The sequence below is a fragment of the Varanus komodoensis genome, unplaced genomic scaffold, assembly GCF_004798865.1.
Source record: "Varanus komodoensis strain SLA01 unplaced genomic scaffold, ASM479886v1 scaffold33, whole genome shotgun sequence".
In the NCBI taxonomy this organism is placed as follows: Eukaryota; Metazoa; Chordata; class Lepidosauria; order Squamata; family Varanidae; genus Varanus; species Varanus komodoensis.
Window position 1 is genome coordinate 1,403,092 of NW_025335817.1, and position 19,175 is coordinate 1,422,266.

Sequence of the window (19,175 nt, forward strand, 5' to 3'; positions counted from 1 at the left end):
CCCGCAGGATGCCGCTGGCCGGGGGCGGCGGCGCGGCCGCCCCCGCGCTGAGGGCGATGCCGGCCGGCGGGGCGCGCTCGCTGAGCCCCGCGGCGCTGTCCCGCAGCCTGTCCCGCCTGCGCGAGCACCGCGCCCGCTCGCGGATCATGCTGGCGCTCGGCGTGGCGCAGATGGCGCTCGGCTGCCTCATCGTGGCCGTCAGCTTCGCCGCCCTGGCGCTCACCACCTCGGCGCGCGTCCGCCACTCCTGCCCCTTCTGGGCCGGCTTCTCGGTGAGTCCTCGCGCGCGGCCGGGCGGCGGGCGCCGTCCGGGGAAAGTTTTCTGCCGGGCGCCCGCAGCGGGAAGGGGGGAGGTCTTCTCCGGCCCCCAAAGGGCGCTCCCGGCCGTCCGGTCCCGGGCGGCCGCGGTGGCCGAGGCCAGGTGGGGGTCCTTCCTGGCGAGGCTTGCAGGCGAGGGTGTCCACCCAGCCGTGCCCTAAGTGTGTCGGACTAACCCTCCCATCGGAGCAGGATGCTGGGCTGGGAGGAAGTCTGTTCCGGGCAGGAGGCCGTTGCCTTCCTCGGTGGGCTCTAGCTTCATGCTGAGCAGCTTGTTCAGGGGCAGTGTATCAGGGAAGTCCAGGTGTTAAAGCACAAGCCCTCGGGCAGAACTTCCTGAAAGCAGGAACTGCCTGGGTCTTGGGTGGCTTTCAGCAGCGTTCTTGCGTTGTTGTGTGATGGGTTGCTCATGGGTGATGGAGATTTTGCTTTTGATGGGTCCTCTCACCTGCCAGAGAAGGGTCTTATGTGCCCCCAGACTTTGATGTGCTCGCTTTACCTCGCCAAAACAGGTGGTTTCAAACAGAAGGCATTCTCTGAACGCTGAAATAATTAGGCGAAGACAAAGTTATATCTCTTCCTAAGTTCTTTTATTTTGCTGCAGGCCTTCAGTTTACATGACTGGGTATTATGCAGCGTGGAACTAAGACTCACCAAAGCCAACGAGTTATTTTATGTGTCACTTCTAGGAACAAGAGTGCTAGTTAACCTGTTCTGTTGTGCAGTGTTGCTTACCTTGAGTACGAAGTGTTTAAGGGGTCATACGTCTTGACCTTCAGCAGGCGAAAATCCTTTCTTACCTTAAGACAGTGGGACCAGCTGCCTGGAGAGGTGATGGCTCTCCCGCACTGGAGGCATTCACGAAGAAACTGGGCAGCCCTCTGAGTGGGATGGTGTGACTTGGTGTCCTGCAACAGCAGGGGGGTGGACCTGATGGCCTTCTGGCCCCCTCCAACTCTACTCTTGCCATGGGTGAAGGCACCTGTTCAGGTGATCTTTGCAAGGTCCAGCGTGCAGTTTTCTTAGGATGAGACTCTTCAGGTAAACACACCTGCTTGAGAAAACAGGTGCTCTTAAGGGCCAGCTCTGTATATCAGATCTTCCAGTTGTCATAGAGGCTTGGTTCAGACAACACAATAACCTATGCTCAAAGGCTGAGTTTGGGTTAAGAGTGGGTTGTTGAAATGTGAAAGACAGTGCTGTCAGAACGAAGTCCTGCTAAACCATGGGTTATTAACCGCAAACAACCCACCGTTCACAGCCTTGCAACAAACCGTGGATTGTTTGTGGTTAACTGCCTGTGGATTGTTAACACTGTGGGATTCAGGTAATACCATGGCCCTTTTCGCATGATGACCCTCCCTTGACCCATGTTTAACTCTTGAGGCTAGATTAGGGGTTTTGGCTAATTTAGTTTCCATGCAGTTCAGTGGGTCTGCTCTGAGATTAAGTCTGTATCTAAGCCTTGAAAAGCACCAGGTTAACATGTGGGAGCCAGATGCTGTTATTTCTGAACATTCAGGTTCTGATGTTGGAACAAGAAAGGCATAGTCAGGATCCTGAAATTTTCCTTGTAGTCTGACCCATCAGCCACATCAATGGAAATGTTTAAATAGAAAACTGGTTTCCAGCTTGAGTTTACCTGGAAGCAATTCTTATAAGAGAGATTAGTTGAGCCTCATAGCCATTAAGCTCAGTCACAAATCAGGAAATCTTTGCCCCAATGTGTTTGGTGGCTTCAGGCAAGCTTCTCCCTCAGCCTCAGCCTCCACATCTGTAGCATGGGCTTAATGAAACTCCCGACAGACACACGAACTCTGAGTGCCTTTGAGTCACCCTCCAGATGTTCTGGACTACAGCGCTCACCCTCCTTGGTTACTGGCTATGGTTCTTGGGGAAGCCTGGTCTAGTGGTTAGAGTGCTGGACTGGGTTGCAGGAGGCCTGGTTCCTGTGCCCACTCAGGGGTGAAGCCCACTGGGTGATTGTGGGCCAGTCACTGACTCGCAGCTTAACCAACTCGGGGGGTGGCTGTGAGGACAAAGATGGAGAGGCTCACCCCATGGGCATCGTCGTTTGCCCCATAAAGATGGGTGTTATTTTGGCAGCCGTTAGTTGAGCAGCTTGCTCACTTTTAAATTCGGAGAAAGAGAGGGAAGCGAGTGAACCCTGGGCCTGGGGATCCTGGAGCTGGAAGGGTCCTGCTCAGTGCAGGATTCCCGTTCGTATCTGCTGCATCGACGACTTTGTTCAAGAGTCTCCCACCTCCCAGCAAATTCTTACCTGCAGATCCACGAGGGCTTCTGGTGTTTCTTTCGCAGGCCCAGCTGCAGAAGACGGGCAGCGAAAAGACAGCGTCTGGATGTCTGTACCGGAAGGGGACAGCATCTGTCCCGAGGTCCCCTCTCTTGGGAGTTTTCCTCGAGGAATAGTTCCTCCGCTCCCTCTCCCGGTTGATTCTTCTTGACCAGCAATTCATCCTGGCCTGTTTGGCTATTTCTTACATAATGCCACGTAGGAAGGCATAGGTCCCCATCCCAAAGGGCTTACAATTGAAAATTCAACACAGGAGTGAATGGGAGACGGATAGAATGGCCCATCATGTTAACTCAGTGGGGCTTAAGTGCTATTTTGTCGTTGTTGTTGTCGTCGTTGTTGTTCTAATGTATTTGGTACATTTCTATTTAGCTCACTTTGCAATCAGGTGTTATTCTTAAATAGCAGGGAGCAGTTGTTAACCATCACCTACTAGGTGAGTTAAAAAAAAACTAATAATAACAGTAATAACCAGGGTTCGAAAAACAGTGTAAGCAGATCAAGATGGCTTCTTCAGTGGCCCCCAGGGAGCAGAGGATGGAAAAGGGGCTCCGATTTTGGGGGACTCCTTGTCCAGGTTTTGGCCTCTTTTCCTTCCTCTCTGCTCGTGGCACAAGCATGGGACCACCACTCTTGGCAGTGTGGCAGAGAAAAGTGTGAGTGAGTGTGTGGAGAGTGTTTCCCACTCTGTTCTCCAGAGCTGGTGTGGCAGGGAGCCATGCCATGGGATTCTTCCCCATGCAATCTAGGATCTGGGCATTAAAACACGGGTTACTGCAGGACCAAGGGTGCAGAATCTTTCTTCACAGAGTGCCAACCTGCTGCCCACTGGAAAGGTAAAGAGGGTTGTGGGAAGCAGCTCCCCTTCCATGTAGGGAATGTCAGAAGGGGTCCTTAGCCAAAAAGCTCCTGACCCTAACCCTAACCCTAACCCTAACAACCCTGACCCTGACTCCACCAGGAGCAGATGCACTGGCTTCTGAGAACAGAGGACAGAATGGATTGTATTGTTGGAGAGGGGTTAAAAGTGGGGGGATGGGGCTGCTAGGGTTAAAACAGACCGAAGTTTCTGCATTGTGTGCAAGCTGTAATTGTCACCTCTTCCCCCAGTGCCGGCATTCATGAACTCCAGTTATCTAGCTCAGAAGCGACTGAGCTCCAGCAATGCGCTCTGCATTTGATCAAGAAGGCTAACTCTTGGAAAGCCGATTTTGCTGAACCCAGTTCGCAGTAAAGTTACTGTGGCTCAGCAAAGATCTGTCATAACCCTTTAGATGTAACAGATTCAGGGCAGATTAGTAAAAAGATCTACAACAGCATGAGCTTTTGTGACATGGCAAATCTCCTGCCTGCCAGAATTGCTTGCGTGGAAACTCTCAAAAAGTAAGCAACAGGTCCCATGCCTCCAGGGTCTAATCTCCAGTGACACCTCCGTGCCGCTTTAGCATAAAGCAAGCCATGGCCAGCGGTAAGCTCAGCAAAAGCTTTCCCTTGCGGGAGCAGGTGCTGCTTTGGTCATTCAGCGGGAGCTGTTCCTGGAAAGAGGGTTGGCTCCGGTTCGCTCCTCAAATGCATCTTAGAGCCCAAGGCCCAGAGATGTGCATGGGGTGGATTTAAAAACCTGCCGCATCCTGGTGCAGTGCTGAGGAAGGGCAGCCAGGAGGTGCCGGTCGGTTCCCAGCAGCATTGCAAGGTCTGTGGCTCGTCAGCCTTCCTGATTTTATGGGCAGCCCCAGAGAGCAAAGCTTTGCTTAACATCACTGGCCCACCAAGTTCTTTTTTTCAGTTTGCACACTGTCCAGTGGGACCTTTCTTGGCTGGACCAGATTCTCTCTCTCTCTCTCTCTCTCTCTCTCTCTCTCAAACTGGAGGACTGCATTAAGTCAATCAAATGCAAGTGTGCAGATCTGCCTTGTCTTGATTTGGATGCCAGAGTTCGGCTTTTCTGAGTAGAGAAATTTGGTTGTGGGTAGGGGGCCAAATAGACCCCTCCCACTGTCCGCGTGGGCCAAGCCCCTGCAACTGGAGTGCCCCGAAGGAGCTGGGCACAGCTCACGCCCTCCGCGGCCAGGCCTGCGCTGGTGCAGCGCCAGCCATACAGGGCTGAAATGAAGGCACTCATCCTGACACTCCCGAAGAGCCGCTTCCAAGGAGGGGGCAAAGCGCAGGAAGCAGCATGTTCTAGACCACGCGGCCCCTTCCTGCATGTTTGCCTCTTCCAGAAACAGGTCTTGGCCCAAGCAGGAGCGAAGCAAGAAGAGGGAAAGGTGCTCGTGTGTAGCGGAACCAACTGGGGAGAAAAGGGAGTGAAAGGACCCCAGGTGTCTCATGTCTGCGGTTGGGTTTTGCCCCAGTCAAGACCAGACCACCCGCAAATCCTTTGCATGTCAACATGGAGCGATAATTTGTTGGCAAATCCATTTCCCCCAGCTGCAGCTCAATTCAGGAGGGACAAGAAATGCAGCCGGGGGTGGATGGGGAATGAGAATGTGCAGATACGAGCCCTAATTCTGCCCCCTACCCCCAACCTCTGCAGGGTGCCGGGCTGAGGAGGGCTGGACTCCCCCTCGGCAGCCTCGGTCCTTTGCATGTTCTTTCCACCGAAGAAAGCCCCCTGGAATTCCACGGGACTTCTTCCATGTTTGCATGCGCTGGCGTGCAGCCATAATTCCCAGCGCGTTAAATAGGGTGCTTCCCATTTGCCCTCATGGATCACCTGCTCACCTGAGAGGAACGCTAGAAGCAGGAGCTTCTCTCTCGCTGCCACACTGTGCCGGATGCGTTGACTGGCACGCTGCACACGCTTGGGAATGTGCTGAATGCCAAAATGCGCAGCGCTTTCCTCTGGTTCTTTTCCCCCGTGTCTCCAGCTGGTGGACGATGCACAGGCCACCTGGGGTGGGGTCACTTCCCTCTGCAAGAACAGAGCACCGGGGGGGGGGGGGGAGGCGGTCTTGCCTGTCCTTTTCGATGTCTGCACCTGTAGGGTCCCACCCAAGGAGGTGGTGCATGGGCCGCCTGGCCCTAAAGAGGGAGGACAACACTGCTCAGGTTTGCGAGGCAATCCTAAGTGCTTTCCAGAACGTACGCATGGAGGCATCTTTTCAGCCTGATGAGGCACGTCGAGAAACATCACGGAAGGGGGTCGGTCCAGGTCTGTGTGGCAAAGCTTCATGGTCCATCCACAGGAGAGCTCGTGACCCGCTTCCTGCTTCCCAGGTGCCCCATGGGCTCTTCTGCTGAAACCCGGTGACGGACCCTCAGCCGCTGCCTCTTGGTCTGCCACCTGTGCTGGGTGCTGGGAGTGCCGCACAGGCACGGACAGCTGCCGTGTCAGCATGTTGCGATGCCCGTCACTGCAGCAGAGCAGCCTCCGCCGGCCTCGGATCCTGCGATCGGCCGGCACTTATTCCTGAACGGCTTCGTAGGGCCGAGCAGCGTATCCCCTCCCACTCGCTGCCGAATGCAGATCTGGAGCCATCTCATGGAGCAGCCAGTGGTGCGGGGAGGCCTACGGGGAGGGCCACTGCCCGGCCCTCCCAGCCCAGCCCAGCCCAGCCCCAGTAACCCCCCAGAGACTGGCAAGCGATGAGTGCAGCAGAAGCTAACACGACGTCATTCCCACCGTCTGGATGGTGCTCGGATTTAAAATGCCAAACTGCAGCTGCTCAGAAGCGTGTATTCTGCAGAAAACCAGGGTTGGCAAATGTCCCAGGAACGCAGGAGCAGTTTTAAGCAAGCCACAGTGACGGGTGGCTTAAGCGATGGTGGCTTACGTGATGGACGGCTGGGCCGCCGTGAGCAGCAGTGCCTTTGCTCACGGCTCCGTCTTTATTTTGCATGCAGGTGCTTGCTCCGCTTCTTCCGAGAGGCGCCCCCAAAGCTGGAACTCCACCAAAGGTTGCAATCCAACCGGGGAGGCATGGATGGGCTGCTGCCAGGTAAAGGGGCAGTCCAGGCTCCAGTCCAGCCTGGCATTCCCCAGGGCCCCAGATGTCACCTCCGTCACGGGCCATGCAGGTGAGACATGTAGTGGAGGTCTGAACTAGCGGGGGTGATGGGCCAATAAGTTGAAGCTTAATCCAGACAAGGCAGAGGTCCTGCTGGTAGGCGGTTTCGCCCCCCAGGTAGATGTTTCCAACCCTGTTCTGGACGGGGTTGCACTCCCCCTACAGGACATGGTGCGCAGTTTGGGAGTGCTCCTCAGCCCAGAGCTGTCCCTGGAATCCCAGGTGGCGGCAGTGGCGAGGAGCACTTTCCTTCAGCTTCAGCTGATCTATCACCTGCACCCCTATCTGGGTGGGAAGTGCCTGGCAGCAGTGGCCCATGCCCTGGTAACTTCCTGACTGGACTACTGTAACGCGCTCTCTGTGGGGCTGCCCTTGAAGACAGTCTGGATACTTCAACTGGTCCAGAATAGAGCTGCCAGGTTGCTAACAGGGACCGGCAGGTATGAACGTATAACGCCAGTCCTTTTCCACCTACACTGGCTTCCACTTGAAGTCCGGGCCCAATTTAAGGTGCCGGTGATGACCTAGAAAGCCCTAAGTGGCTTAAGGCCTGGTTGCCTGAAGGAGCATCTCCTTCCATATGTGGCTGCCCACCCCTTAAGATCTGGGGCAGAGTCCCTCCTCTGGGAGCCCTCCTTGAAGGAGATGAGGAGGGTGACTACCTGGAGAAGGGCCTTCTCTGCAGTGGCACCCCGATTGTGGAACACGCTCCCCAGAGAGTTCTGCCTGGTGCCGTCACTTCATTCTTTTCGGCACCAGACTAAACCCTTTTTATTTTCTCAATGTTTTAAGACCTGACTGTTTTAATTGGAGTTTTATGGTCAGTTGAATTTTTAGGAAGCTGTGTTTTATTTTACAATTTGTATTGTTAAGCTGTCCTGAGACTTCAGCAAGGAACAGTCTAGAAAAGTTATGCATACAGATATATAGACATACAGACATGCTGGCTGGGGTTGAGGAGTGCTGGTCCCAGCACTGTAGTGGGTAGAAGTGTAGTGGTTAGAGCTTGGACCAAAACCAGGGAGCACTGGTTTAAAATCCCTGCTCAGCCCTGGATCTTGCCATTGGGTAGTCAGTCGACCTTGGTCCTCCCTACCTTACAAGCTTGGTGTAAAAAAAGGGAGTTATGATCTTGAACTCCATGAAGGAAGTGCAAGATGCTTTAAAAAAATAAAATGCACAAATAAGCAAATTATTCTCCAGAGCCCTGCAAGGTAATGTAGAGCGAGGATTGGTGCCTGGCCCAGAGTACCGCGCTGAGCAGAGCGAGGGTCCGTGGGAGTCACTGAGCTGGAAGAGGGGCTGCGGCTGGCTGGTTGCCGGGCAGCTGAAGCCCCGGCGCACTGGGACCTCGCCCTCCTTTCTGCCCCTGCCAGCCTGCGTTGAGTCCGCCCCCCCCCCCACGCCCTCCATTAAGAATGCTTCTAATGGGCCAGGATCCATTCAGCCAGCTGCAAACCTCCGGCCCATTACTTGGGATGAATAATGCATTAAATGGCGTCCACCAGCTGCGTGCATGCAGTTAGTTACGGCAACTTGGAACGAGGGGCTTGCAGGTTGCTACCAAAACCTCCTGAGGCGGGCAGGATCCCGATGCCTTTTTAATCCTCCCGACAGGGGAGACCTATCCCCCCACCCCAATTCCATTTGCGTCATTATTTTAAATGGAGGGGTTGGTTCAGGCAGCTGCTTTGATGGAGCCATGGAAGACGAGGTAGAGGGTACCAGCGCAAGCATGCTCAGGGGAGATCCGCTCCAGAAATTCGTTCTGGCCCTGCTGCTGCCTCCTCCCAGTGTCAGCAGGTTCTCAGGGGGGTCGTTCCCATTTCCTCATCGGGAATGTGCCCTTGTTTCATGGACAGGCCATCTCTTTTGCAAATACCTCCCATGAGCCCTGCAGGCCGGTTTTTCGCAATTTCTTGGCCTTTACTGCATGTCTTTCTCTGATGCGTCTTTCTGGGAAGGTCAGGGAGAGATGGGGCATGTGGCCCCCAACCTTATGGCCGCATTGATCCAGCCTGGCCATATCCCTCTTGTAATGAGGGGCCCCAAACTGAGCACAAGACTCCAGTTGCGGGTGCACCAGAGTTGTATAGAGTGGCAGTAATACCTCCCTCGATCTAGAAGCCACGCTTCTGGCTATGCAACCAAGGGTGGCGTTCGCCCTCTTAACCACCACATCGCACAGCTGACCCATGTTCAGCCTGAAGTCAACCAGCACCCCGAGGTCCCTTTCACAAGCGCTGCTCTCCAGCCACTTGTCCCCTAACCTGTACTTATGACACCCCTTCCTCTGCCCCAAGTGCAAGACCTTGCCCTTACCCACATTGAACGCCATCCTGTTGTCCCCTGCCCACTTCCATAGTCTGTCCAGATCCTTCTGGATCCGGACTGCCTGCTCTGCAGTTGTGGCTACTGCTCCAGTTTTAGTGTCGTCTCCGATACTAAAATGCGTGCTGTTGGGTACATGCTCAGCCCAGGAATGAGCTTTCATAAGCTGAGCACCTGGACGTGGAACGGCCCATGGTTTGTCGCTGGGTTGTGAACTGTGGGTTGCTTGCCACTGTTGTGTTCCTTTCACCTGGGCTAGATCTGGACAGCAGGACGCTTGCTCAGCAACAGCCGCGGTCCAGCGGGGACCCCCACTCAGCCCTTGAGTCCAAGTCCATCATTGCTGGGATGCCGTGGAGAGAGCCATCCTCGCTCATCAAGACTTCCCGCGGCTTTGGCTCGGGGCCCTTCTTCCAGTGCATCCCGGGGTGTGTTTGCCCTGCACGCAGTGTGTCAATACCCATCATGCCTGGTTTGAGCAGCTACATTTGTGGCTGGCTGCCTTCCTGATGATGGAGCTAAGATGACACACTATCCAAACCAAGTTCACGTAGCAAATGCGTCCTTCACTTCCCCCAAGGAGCGTATCTGCCAGACACTCGTTGTTGTATAATCCCTGCAGCAGCAAGGATGTCCAGCATTTAAGGGTTTTTTGAAAAAATTCCTTGGGGTGAGAAAGAGCCTCGAGCCAGGAAAGATACGAGGGCGTTGCGGCAAAGCAGGTGCAGCCCCGGGAGTGGAAACAGCGCTCGGTTGTCCGCGCAGGACCGTACGTGGCATTCTCGTCCCTTAACCTCAGCTGTGCACAAAGCTGCCAGAAACATAAATATTGGCAGAGCCATTGGGAAGCAAGCTCCCCAGAGAATATACCTGGCAGTAGCAGATTAGGATTGCTTTAAGCATTCATTTATCTTTATCTTTCCCAAGGGATGAATAGATAAAGACAAAGTAATTGGTAAGCAAAAGGAAAGGAAACAATAACATTTGACACTCAAGTCTGCAGGCAAGTGATAATCCTTGGTGTTTGTCTGGTTCCTGGAACCTTGAGCCCCTGTTTGTTGGGTTTTTCACTGTGGAAGGATCCGCCCTTCCCCTGGTATTGTTGTGGAGGGGAGAGGTTGGAAGGGTCCTCTTCTTTAAATCAACTGTAAATTAGCATGCTGTCTGAACACTGTACTTAATCAGAACTGGGGTTAGTTGAAACAAGCCAGCTTCCTAAACCATGGTTTGAAGTTAGTTTCATAAACCATCACTGAAGTTGGGGTGCAGATGATATGGCAGCTATGGTCAACCCACAGTGGAAGCAGGAGCTTCGGATCTGCTTGCTGCTGCACCAGAAGAGAGAGGAGGAGGAAGGTGGGAGCCCTGCGGGGGAGACCAGAATCATGCCCAGCAATGCTAAGCTGAGATCCATCCTTCCTTTTGAGCCAGCCGACTGTCTCTGTGATGTTTCCTACAAGGCTTTGGCCTTAGAGAGGACTAGCGTAGGTCACTCAGCTGGCTGGCTGGGCCCAGATTTTTCAGGATGTCCCCTAAATGAATCTGCTGCCAACCCTTGCTGATTCTCAGTGAGGCGGTTTCTGTATCAGGCTGCATATTCCAGAAAAGCTCGTGGCTTGAGCAATACCAGCCTTAGCTAGCTCTCTCTCTCTCTCCTGAACCAACCTAGTTCCACCCTTTGCTTCATTTCCTCCATTCTGACCTTGCAGACTCTCTAATCATTCCGCCTTAGTGTGTAATTTTAGACTGACTTACCTGGGAGTAAGTCCCGTTGAACTCAGTGGGACTGGATTCTGAGTCGGTCTGCTCACGGTGCCACTGCTAGTAACTTTGCCAAGGACACGCCCTCCACCCATCAGATTCCAGCTGCCACCAGTACTTCTGCTGGCTTCTCAGTAGCTTCCCCCAAGGCTGTGTCCTTCAGACCCCATCAGCCCCATCCAACATGGCCAATGACCAGGGATGCTGGGAGCTGTAGTCCAGCACCCCAGGGAAAGCCGTGCTAAGACTGCATAGACTCACTGCGTTTCTGGGAGGTGTGGAAGGCTGAGTAAAGTCGCATGCGCTGAGGGTGGAGACGTCCTCCGGGCCGCATTTTCCCTCCCCGCTGTTTCAAAATGCAGATCCCTGTACGCACACCCTGCCCCCCGGACAGCGGCTATCTCCGTGCTTTGGGCTCTTGCGAAAAGAGTCGCATCTCTCCTCCCACCACCTTCTCTTCTTGCTGCCCTTCTCTCCTACACACTGGTGAATGGATTTCTGCACAAGATGAAAAACGGCAGGCAAAGGGAGGTTCTGAAGTCATGGAAAGTACCCAGGGTAATTTAGCTGTCATTAGGCAGGAAAAGGTTAACTCTTGTTCGGAACCACAGAATACGGAAAACTGCCAGGATGCATTTTGGTAGTCTTGCTTTGCACTTTTTAAAAAATGACGCTCAACACCCCGCTTTGGGATTTGCCCTTTTTCTACGGGTGGCATTTGCGTTGTCCTGTACGTGACTTGAAAGTCCATGTCAGATATTATGAGGTTCAGTGGGTTATCTGAGATGGCAGAACATCCCTCTCTCTTCTTCTTGGTAAGGCCAAGTGGAGGATTTGGGGCTAAATGGGTGTGGGGCCAGTTTATAAGCCGATCCACTGGAAGTTCCCTGATATAAAAGGGAACCCCCTCTTTGGTGCATCTGGGTGGCTCAGGGGAGCAGGGTTTCAGGATCCGAGGCTGCTTCAGTGCTCCCTCTGCTGGCCCAGCAGCAGAATAGCAACCCTGGCAGATGCAGGATTAGTCTCTCAATCTAGAGCCCTTATGAGCACCACCTGGGAGCTCTGGGGTGGGGGGGGGGGAAGCTACACAGGAACTGGCTGTTCCACCTTGATGCTTCCTCAGCTGTGAAGGGCTCCTGATTTGCTGCAGGGCTCCTCGCTTGTGGCTGCCTGAACTCCGGCTCTTTGCTCCTGGACCTCGCCCTGTTTCGTGGTCCAGCTTGTGCCCCAGTCCCAAGGTACTGTCCTGTTTGCTTTGCTTCCTTGATTTTGGACCCCAACCTTCCTGACTACGCCTTTGCCTCTTGGGCTGGACCCACCTTGCCCTTCTGCCTACTTTTGGTGCTGACCCTGGACTGTTGGATAGCAATTTGATGTATTTATTTAAGGCATTGCTCTACTGTTTGGTCAGAAGAGCTCTCAGAACGTTTACAGAACTGCTTGGGATTAGAGTCTGGGCTTTAGCTGGGTTTGCCTGGGCCCTGGCACTTGTTTTCCCAGCAGCGGCTGGCCTTGTTCACCTCCATCATTGCCACGTAGCTTGTTGCCTTCCTTTCTCCTGTCCCCTTTCCTTTTTGCCCGTGCCCCTCCTGAGAGAAGCGAGTAAACCCTCGCTCGTGCATGCCAAGTCACCCAGCTTTGCAGGACGCTGGAAGTTCAACCACGTTCTTCAGAGATGTGTAGAGTTGTACTGACCCAGAACAATGCTTTGAACTTCTTCTAGCTTGGTTCTAGCCTGCGTTTCTTCTTTTTAAAACCACCCTTCCCCACAGATTTTCCCCCAGGGTGGTGTGGGACCGGGGGGGGGGGGGAGAGTTCTGGACAGGGTCTTGAAAGATGTGGATTCCACTCCCCACCTGGCCATGAAGCTCATTGGGTGACTTTTGGGGCCAGTAACCTACCTCACAGGATTGTTGTGGCAACAGAATGAGAACTTGCCTTTGAGTCCTTGGAGAGAAGGCTGGTTATAAATGTAACACATCTGTTCAAACGTGGAAGGTAAAATTCCTAAATGCAGGAATTTCCTGTGCCCTGTTCACTGCACAGACCTAGCTGTCGCTGCTGGGCTAGGTTTGCTTACAAGAAAGGGGCTGCAAGCAGAAATCGTTGGTTGTGATTTCTCTGCTATGAGAGTGTTTTGCAATCTTTCTTTCTTTTGGTTGTGGAAAACAAAGTCCAAGAAACTTGCCTGCAGACACGAACAATGTGAGGAGTTGGCATTGGAAGAAGTTGTGTCGCATGCTATCAAATTGCCTATGTCGATTCGGTGGTAGTGCGTTACACTCAGCTTTACAATAGCAAGAAGTACTGAGAAAAGTGATTTTGCATGCTTCATTGTTTGTTCGAGATGCTGAGGCAGTCTTTTGCTGGTGGGTAGATGGTATAAATATCACTTAAAAAAAAATAAGGATTTGTGTAGATGTTTTAAACCAAGGTCAATTTCAGCTTGAATCGTCTGAATGGCTGAAGTGCTTTCTTTGAAAAGGCTCAGACCAGTTTCACAGCTTAGAATAAGTGTGTTGAGAGATTGCTTATGTCTGAGTTTTTCAAAGCAATAAACAAATCTTTATTTGAAGGGAACAAAGAAAAAGACCCATTGCAAGGTTCTGGTGGAGGCTGAGAGCTTGGTGAGTGTATTGCCAGACGGAAGTTTATTAGAGGGTATGTATTTTTAACTTGGAAAATAACGGCAGCGATTCTTACTGTACCCATCTTTGTGTTTGATTAGCATCAGCTGTAGTGGTGGAGAAGGCAAAAGATCAGAAGACATTTGGTTCATGGCTCCAGTTCTGAGCGAAAGTGCTGTGGCTGTGTAGGATTGTCACGGTGAAACAACAGCTCTGAATGTGGGATCGGGGCCCTGAATTCAGCTGCCTAAGAACGTGGCATTTCTTGTTTTAAAAAGCTTCCCAGTCCTTGTGGTTAAGAGGTTGCTCTTGGCAGTGTGGAACCCTGGAAGCTACCTTAGATCGGAGACTGTGAGCTGAGACAGGCATGGGTTGACATTGAACGTGGGTTCTTGCACAGTTGTGGCTTATGGTGTCCTCAAGACCAGGCTGTGCAAGATCCATGCTTATCATCCAAGAAGGGAACCCCTGTTGTCGCTGGTTTGGGAACTGGGGTTGGCTGGATGACAAGCGAATCGCTCTCACTCAGCTCACGCTTTTGACCTCCAAGTCAAAAGCGTGAGCTTTTCTCCCTGCTTGCTTGCTTACCAACCCAGCAGTAGCTGATCTGGTTGTCAGGGTCACTTGGGGACACTTCTTTGCTTCTGAGACCCCCATGCCCTGTTTGCTGAGCTTTGTGACTGGACAGGCTGGACTGAATGTGTCCGTGGGCACCAGCTGGCTGCCTCCTGGACGGTCGATGTGCAAACCTGCTGGAGCAATGGAAGGATCCCGGCCATCAGAGAGTGGAGGGGGTGTGCTCCGGTTTGGAGTGGGGAGAAATGGATTCAGCTCATATTTTCAAGACAACTTACCTGATTCTTCGCATTCCCTGATAAATCAGGACCTCTTCTTCCATTTACAGTCTGCTTGTTTTTCCCCTTGCAAGGAACCCCAGGCAGTTCTAATAGCCGCCCCCCCCACAAACATTTTATCCTCAGAACAGCCCTGTGAGGTAGGCTGGCTAAGAATCAGTGACTGGCCCAGAGTCACCCAACAAGTTCCATGGCCAAGCAGGGACTAGACACCAGGTCTCAGGTTCAGTGTTCTAACCACTGCTCCACACAGTCTCTCTCATGTGAACAGAAACTCACATTACGGAGGGATTCTAGCCTCCCCCGTTTTGCCTTTGGCTCCACTTACTGCTGGAGTGCAGACCTCAAGAGCATCTCTGGAATGGCGTTCAGCTCTCGGGCTGGAACAACCCCTGTGTTAGTATTCATTTCTTAGTATTCCATCACCTCCTATCTAGGCGCACACAAATTCAAGCAGCACCTCTGTTAGGGATGCTGCTCAAATTTCTGCTCCTGTGTAAGATCCACATTTTCTTTTGTGAAACCTCTGGTTCTAAATGCAGCTCATTTTTCTTCCTCAATTTTTTCTTTTGTCTCCTTGTTTTTTTAAAAAAATTAATACATGCTTCTGAAAAGAAAAGGGCTCCATTTCTTTTGTTAGAGCATTTTGAGAGAGTTTTATAATTAGAAAAAGCAATTTGGTGTAATCCAGCTATGCTTGGCTAATCAATGAGCAGGGAGGAGATGAGGAAACGTGGAGTAATTTGGACTGCTTAATAGGGTCTCCTCTGCATCCTCCTTTACGGTCCAAAATAGAGCCATTGTTCTCATGTAAATAGGAACCAGGAACTCCCTGAGGAGGGCCTGCAGGTTGCAAGTGAAGGATCAGAGAGTAAGAAAGAAAGAGAGGAGATGCTGCGCTTGCAAAAGGGGAGGAAAAAGAAGGGGTTGACCTGGTCAGGATGGGTCAGCTCCTGGCAGGAAATGTTCAGTATCTCTCGGAAGCAATGTGTTGTGGAGCGGATAAGAACAGCTGCCCCCGGGGAACCCACAGACTGCATGGATGGACATGCTGCCCGGACTTACAGCCACCGCCGATGGCCTTCTTCTGAGCGGATTTGTCCAGTCCTCTTTCTGAGTCATCCAAGTTGGTGGCTGTTCCTACAGCTTGCTGATCCGTTTTACATCCGCTGTATGGTTGCCTCCCTTGTGGACGGATGTGTGGTCCTTAGGATAGGATTCACAGACCTTGCTCTGCGCACCGTCACCATTAAAGGCGCGGCGAGCAGCCGACCCTTCCCTGAGAGCACCAGCCTTGTGGAACTGGGTTTCCTGAGGGGCTCCGCTGGGGGTCTCCATTCTAAATTTGAGTGGCCATGTGGAACTGGGCCCTCATAGCCCTCCCTCGGTTGAGTAACAGGAGTTGAGGATCCGGTAGCAGGACCAGGGGCCAGACACAGAGGTCCTCTCCAGAGCAGGCCTGCCATCAGTTCATGGCTGATGAAAGCCCAGACACGCTGGGCAGGCCATGTTGCAAGGATGCCGGACCACCGCATCCCCAAACAGCTCTTCTATGGTGCGCTGTCTGAAGGAAAGCGATCGCACGGGGGACAAAAGAAGCGATACAAAGACACGCTGAAAGCCTCTCTCAAGTCCCTGGTTATCGACGCCACCTCCTGGGAGACCCTGGCACAAGACCGATCGACATGGCACACGCTGATCCACCAAGGCTGCTAAACTTCTGAAACCAGAAGGACAACTGTAGCACAAGAGAAGCGAGCGCTCCGTAAAGCCAGAGTTGCAAGCGCTGCGACAGTGGTGCCCACACCTCTGCCCGACATGTGGCAGAACACTCCGTGCCCGTATTGGCCTTATCAGCCCCCTGCGGACACACCGTGGACAACTCACAACCCGCTAGATGTCAAGGTCCTCATCGAAAACGATGGACGAACATCAACAGGCGTTGCGGAGCATCCACTGAAGTTGGTTGGTGGGTGATGCAAGGCTGACGAAAGGAAAGATGCCTTGATGCAACACACCGTTGACTTACAGAATTTCCTGCCACGGAATGTCTCAATGGTGCTTGGCTTGGTGGCCTAGAGCAGGGGTCCTCAAACTTTTTGAATAGGGGGCCAGTGGAAAGGCTGCGGTGACTGTTGCAGGCTGGTGAGGTGGGGTGCCCGGGGGCGCGCGTGGCGGTGGCTCACTTGCTCGGAGATCTTCCAGCGAGTCCAAAACCATCTCCGAGCGAGCAAGCCACCACCTCCCTGTCCGCACAGCGAGGCAGCGGCGAGCGCGTGCATACGGGAGGCAAGCGGCGGCGGCTCGCTCACTCGGAGACCATCTTCGCACGCCAGCGGTGAATGGCGCCGTGGGCCAGATGGAGGAGCATGGCGGGCCGGATCCGTCCTGCGGGCCGTAATTTGAGGATCCATGACTTAGACCCTCCACCTAACTATCCATCTATCAATGGCATATGAAACCTCCGGGCTTGGAAGTCCTCTCCATTCCACTTGCTGGGAACAGGAATGGAGGTGGTGATGTATCAGGTCTCGAAGCCCAGCTGGTGGCCTCCTGGAGACCTCTATCTGGGCACTGTTGGAAATGGGATGCAAGACTAGAGAGACCTTTGGTCTCTCCTTGGGTTCCTTCTTCCCTGTTCATGCACGCATCGGCTCCTTTTTGTAACTGGGGCTCTAATGCACGGGCCCCTTTGAGGGGAAGCTCATTCAAGGTGGAACGCTGCTATCATCCCCCCCTTCCATATCCCACCTGTGCTTCCTCTCGCAAGGAGCTCAGAGGGGCTACGTGGTCTTCCTCTCTCCCCCCATCCTCCTTACAGCAGCCCTGTGAGGTGGGACATGCTGAGGGTCTGTGTCTGGCCCACAGCTGCCCGGTGAGCTTCAAGTGGGGACCAAGGCCCACATCTCCCAATCCTGCTGCAGCCCTTTCGCCGCTCTGCCTTCCTGTGTTCCGTTTGTGTCCTTTTCCCAACTGGAAGGTGTTCCTCCTCCGTTTTGCTTCCCGGCTCGTTCTCTCCCTCTGGCCAAGCCACTGTGTTGGGAGTGTGAGGTACGGAAGGGGTGCCTTTCGTCAGCCTCCATTTCAGCATGGGGGGGAGGTGTGTGTGAGTGTTATGTTTTTGTTTTGTATGAAACTTTAACTTCGCCATGGAAGATGCTTGCTGGGTAAATGGAAAATCGGGTCAATGGAAAATTGAACCCCTCTTTTTATGCACTTGTTGTTCGAGAGAGAGAGAAGGAAAAACACAGGCCAAATGAGTTCTGGATGGGGTTTCAAGCCAGGGACTTGAATCGCACGCGCGCCACGTGCTTTGCTGGCTGTCCTGGGTAGCAATTGTTGCCAGAGAAACAGAATGCCAGGAGCGATGTGACCCTCTGGGACTTCGCTCTTCAGTAGAGTCATTTTGTGATCCTTAGAGGAGTCAAGTGTGTGTCTGCATGTGTGGACAGGAACACCGGCGCTGGTGCACACACACGCGCGAGTTCACCAAAGATCAGAACCGGTTTCTCGAACAAATACGCCAGTCTTGTCTAGCCGGAGCTCCTGCAGAGGGATTCAGGCTTCATGAAGAAATTCAAAATCATTCGATGTTTTGTGATGTGGAAACCGGCATCGCTCCTAAAGCGACAGCCTCTGTGCTTCCAAACTCGGTCTCCATCAGTTATTTTGTGGAAAAAAAGAGTCGGCTTTGGGAGATGTGTTATCTATCACATCTTGGAAAAGCAAAATAAAAAATGAGTAGATGGGGCCAATTGGTAACTTTAGCAGTGGCCGCTCAGGACTTTGAATGCCGCTGTGTCATGCCTGTATAGTAGTCACAATATTGTGATTTGGAACTGGGTTCCTTGGTTGGAGACACACACCCGGTTCTCTGTCACCCTTGTGGTTTGTCATGAGCCAGGTATGTATGTATTTATTGGCCATGTTGTCTGAACTCCATCATGGCATTTCACCATGGGAAGTTTGGTCTTCAGAAACCACAGTAAGAAACTATGGTTTGTTCAATGGCTTCCCCGTTCCACCGTGGCTTGTTGTAGTGTCTGAACCCAAGATCGTGGTTTCCACTGTGCTGGTAAGCAACTACCATGGGGTCCCCTGAAAGCAGCAGCAACTGCCTAGGAGCTACTTCAGACCGTGGGGCAGAAAAATGAGAAAGCAGCAACATAGACAGGAAGCAATGCCCCTTGGGTGGAATTGCAGGTGAGGTGGCTGCTGGGACACAGGCCAACAGTGGGCAGAATGAACAGTGAGGTTGCAAACCAGTGACTTAGAAACCCTTTGATAGATCAGGGTAAAAATCCACGAACATGGCAATCTTGCAGGGTTGTGGGGCATGTACAACCACGATGGGATTTAACGCTGACTTCCTGGCCCATAAAACCTTGAGCTTTCCTGCATCCAGTTTGCATTTCTTTGTCCTAACACTGGATCCAGGCAGCTGTTCGAGATGCATTTTTCAGTAGCAGGCAGGAAGGAACTTAAAACAGAAAGCCAGGAAGGAGGGGTGGGCCATTTTGGACTGTACCCCACACATGTTTACCGTCTGATCTGAAGAGTGGGTATTTCAGCAGTAGGCAGGAAGTTTGGACAAGGTGCTACTGCTGAACTATTCCTCTTTCTCCTTCCTTAATATACATATATTCTACTTCTCTAATCTCTTTGAAGATCAGTGCGCCACTGTGGTGAACGCCATAATAAATCTCTCCAGATGTTGAACCTCTGTTCCTATGCAATATAAACCGTGTATTTCCAGCGTTCTACTTCAGTAAATGATCTCAATCCCCAGGGATACAAATCTGTGATAAGAAATAAACAACCCCACGGTAGCTGCGGTAATGCATTACAGCTCAGCTCACCCAAGGGAGGGCTCTTTGAAAATCAATACTTCTTATTACTCACATTCTCCATCCGATTTTTTATTATGATTTTTTTGGTTCATTGGGGGAAAAATATCTCT

The 19,175-nt window shown here is 52.6% G+C and overlaps 1 protein-coding gene across 2 annotated transcripts in view; it reads left to right on the forward strand.

Moving 5' to 3' along the window:
- FAM189A1 (family with sequence similarity 189 member A1) overlaps window positions 1-19,175 on the forward strand; it is a 157,609-nt gene that overhangs the window by 2,336 nt on the left and 136,098 nt on the right. The window contains exon 1 of one of the 2 annotated variants that reach the window (XM_044438694.1): window positions 148-272. The exons of the other annotated variant lie outside the window; for it this stretch is intronic. Within the exon in view, the coding sequence (XP_044294629.1) occupies window positions 171-272 (102 nt within the window). The 5' untranslated portion in view covers window positions 148-170. Of the gene's footprint in view, window positions 1-147; window positions 273-19,175 lie in introns of those variants that run through there. 2 annotated transcript variants of the gene reach the window in all.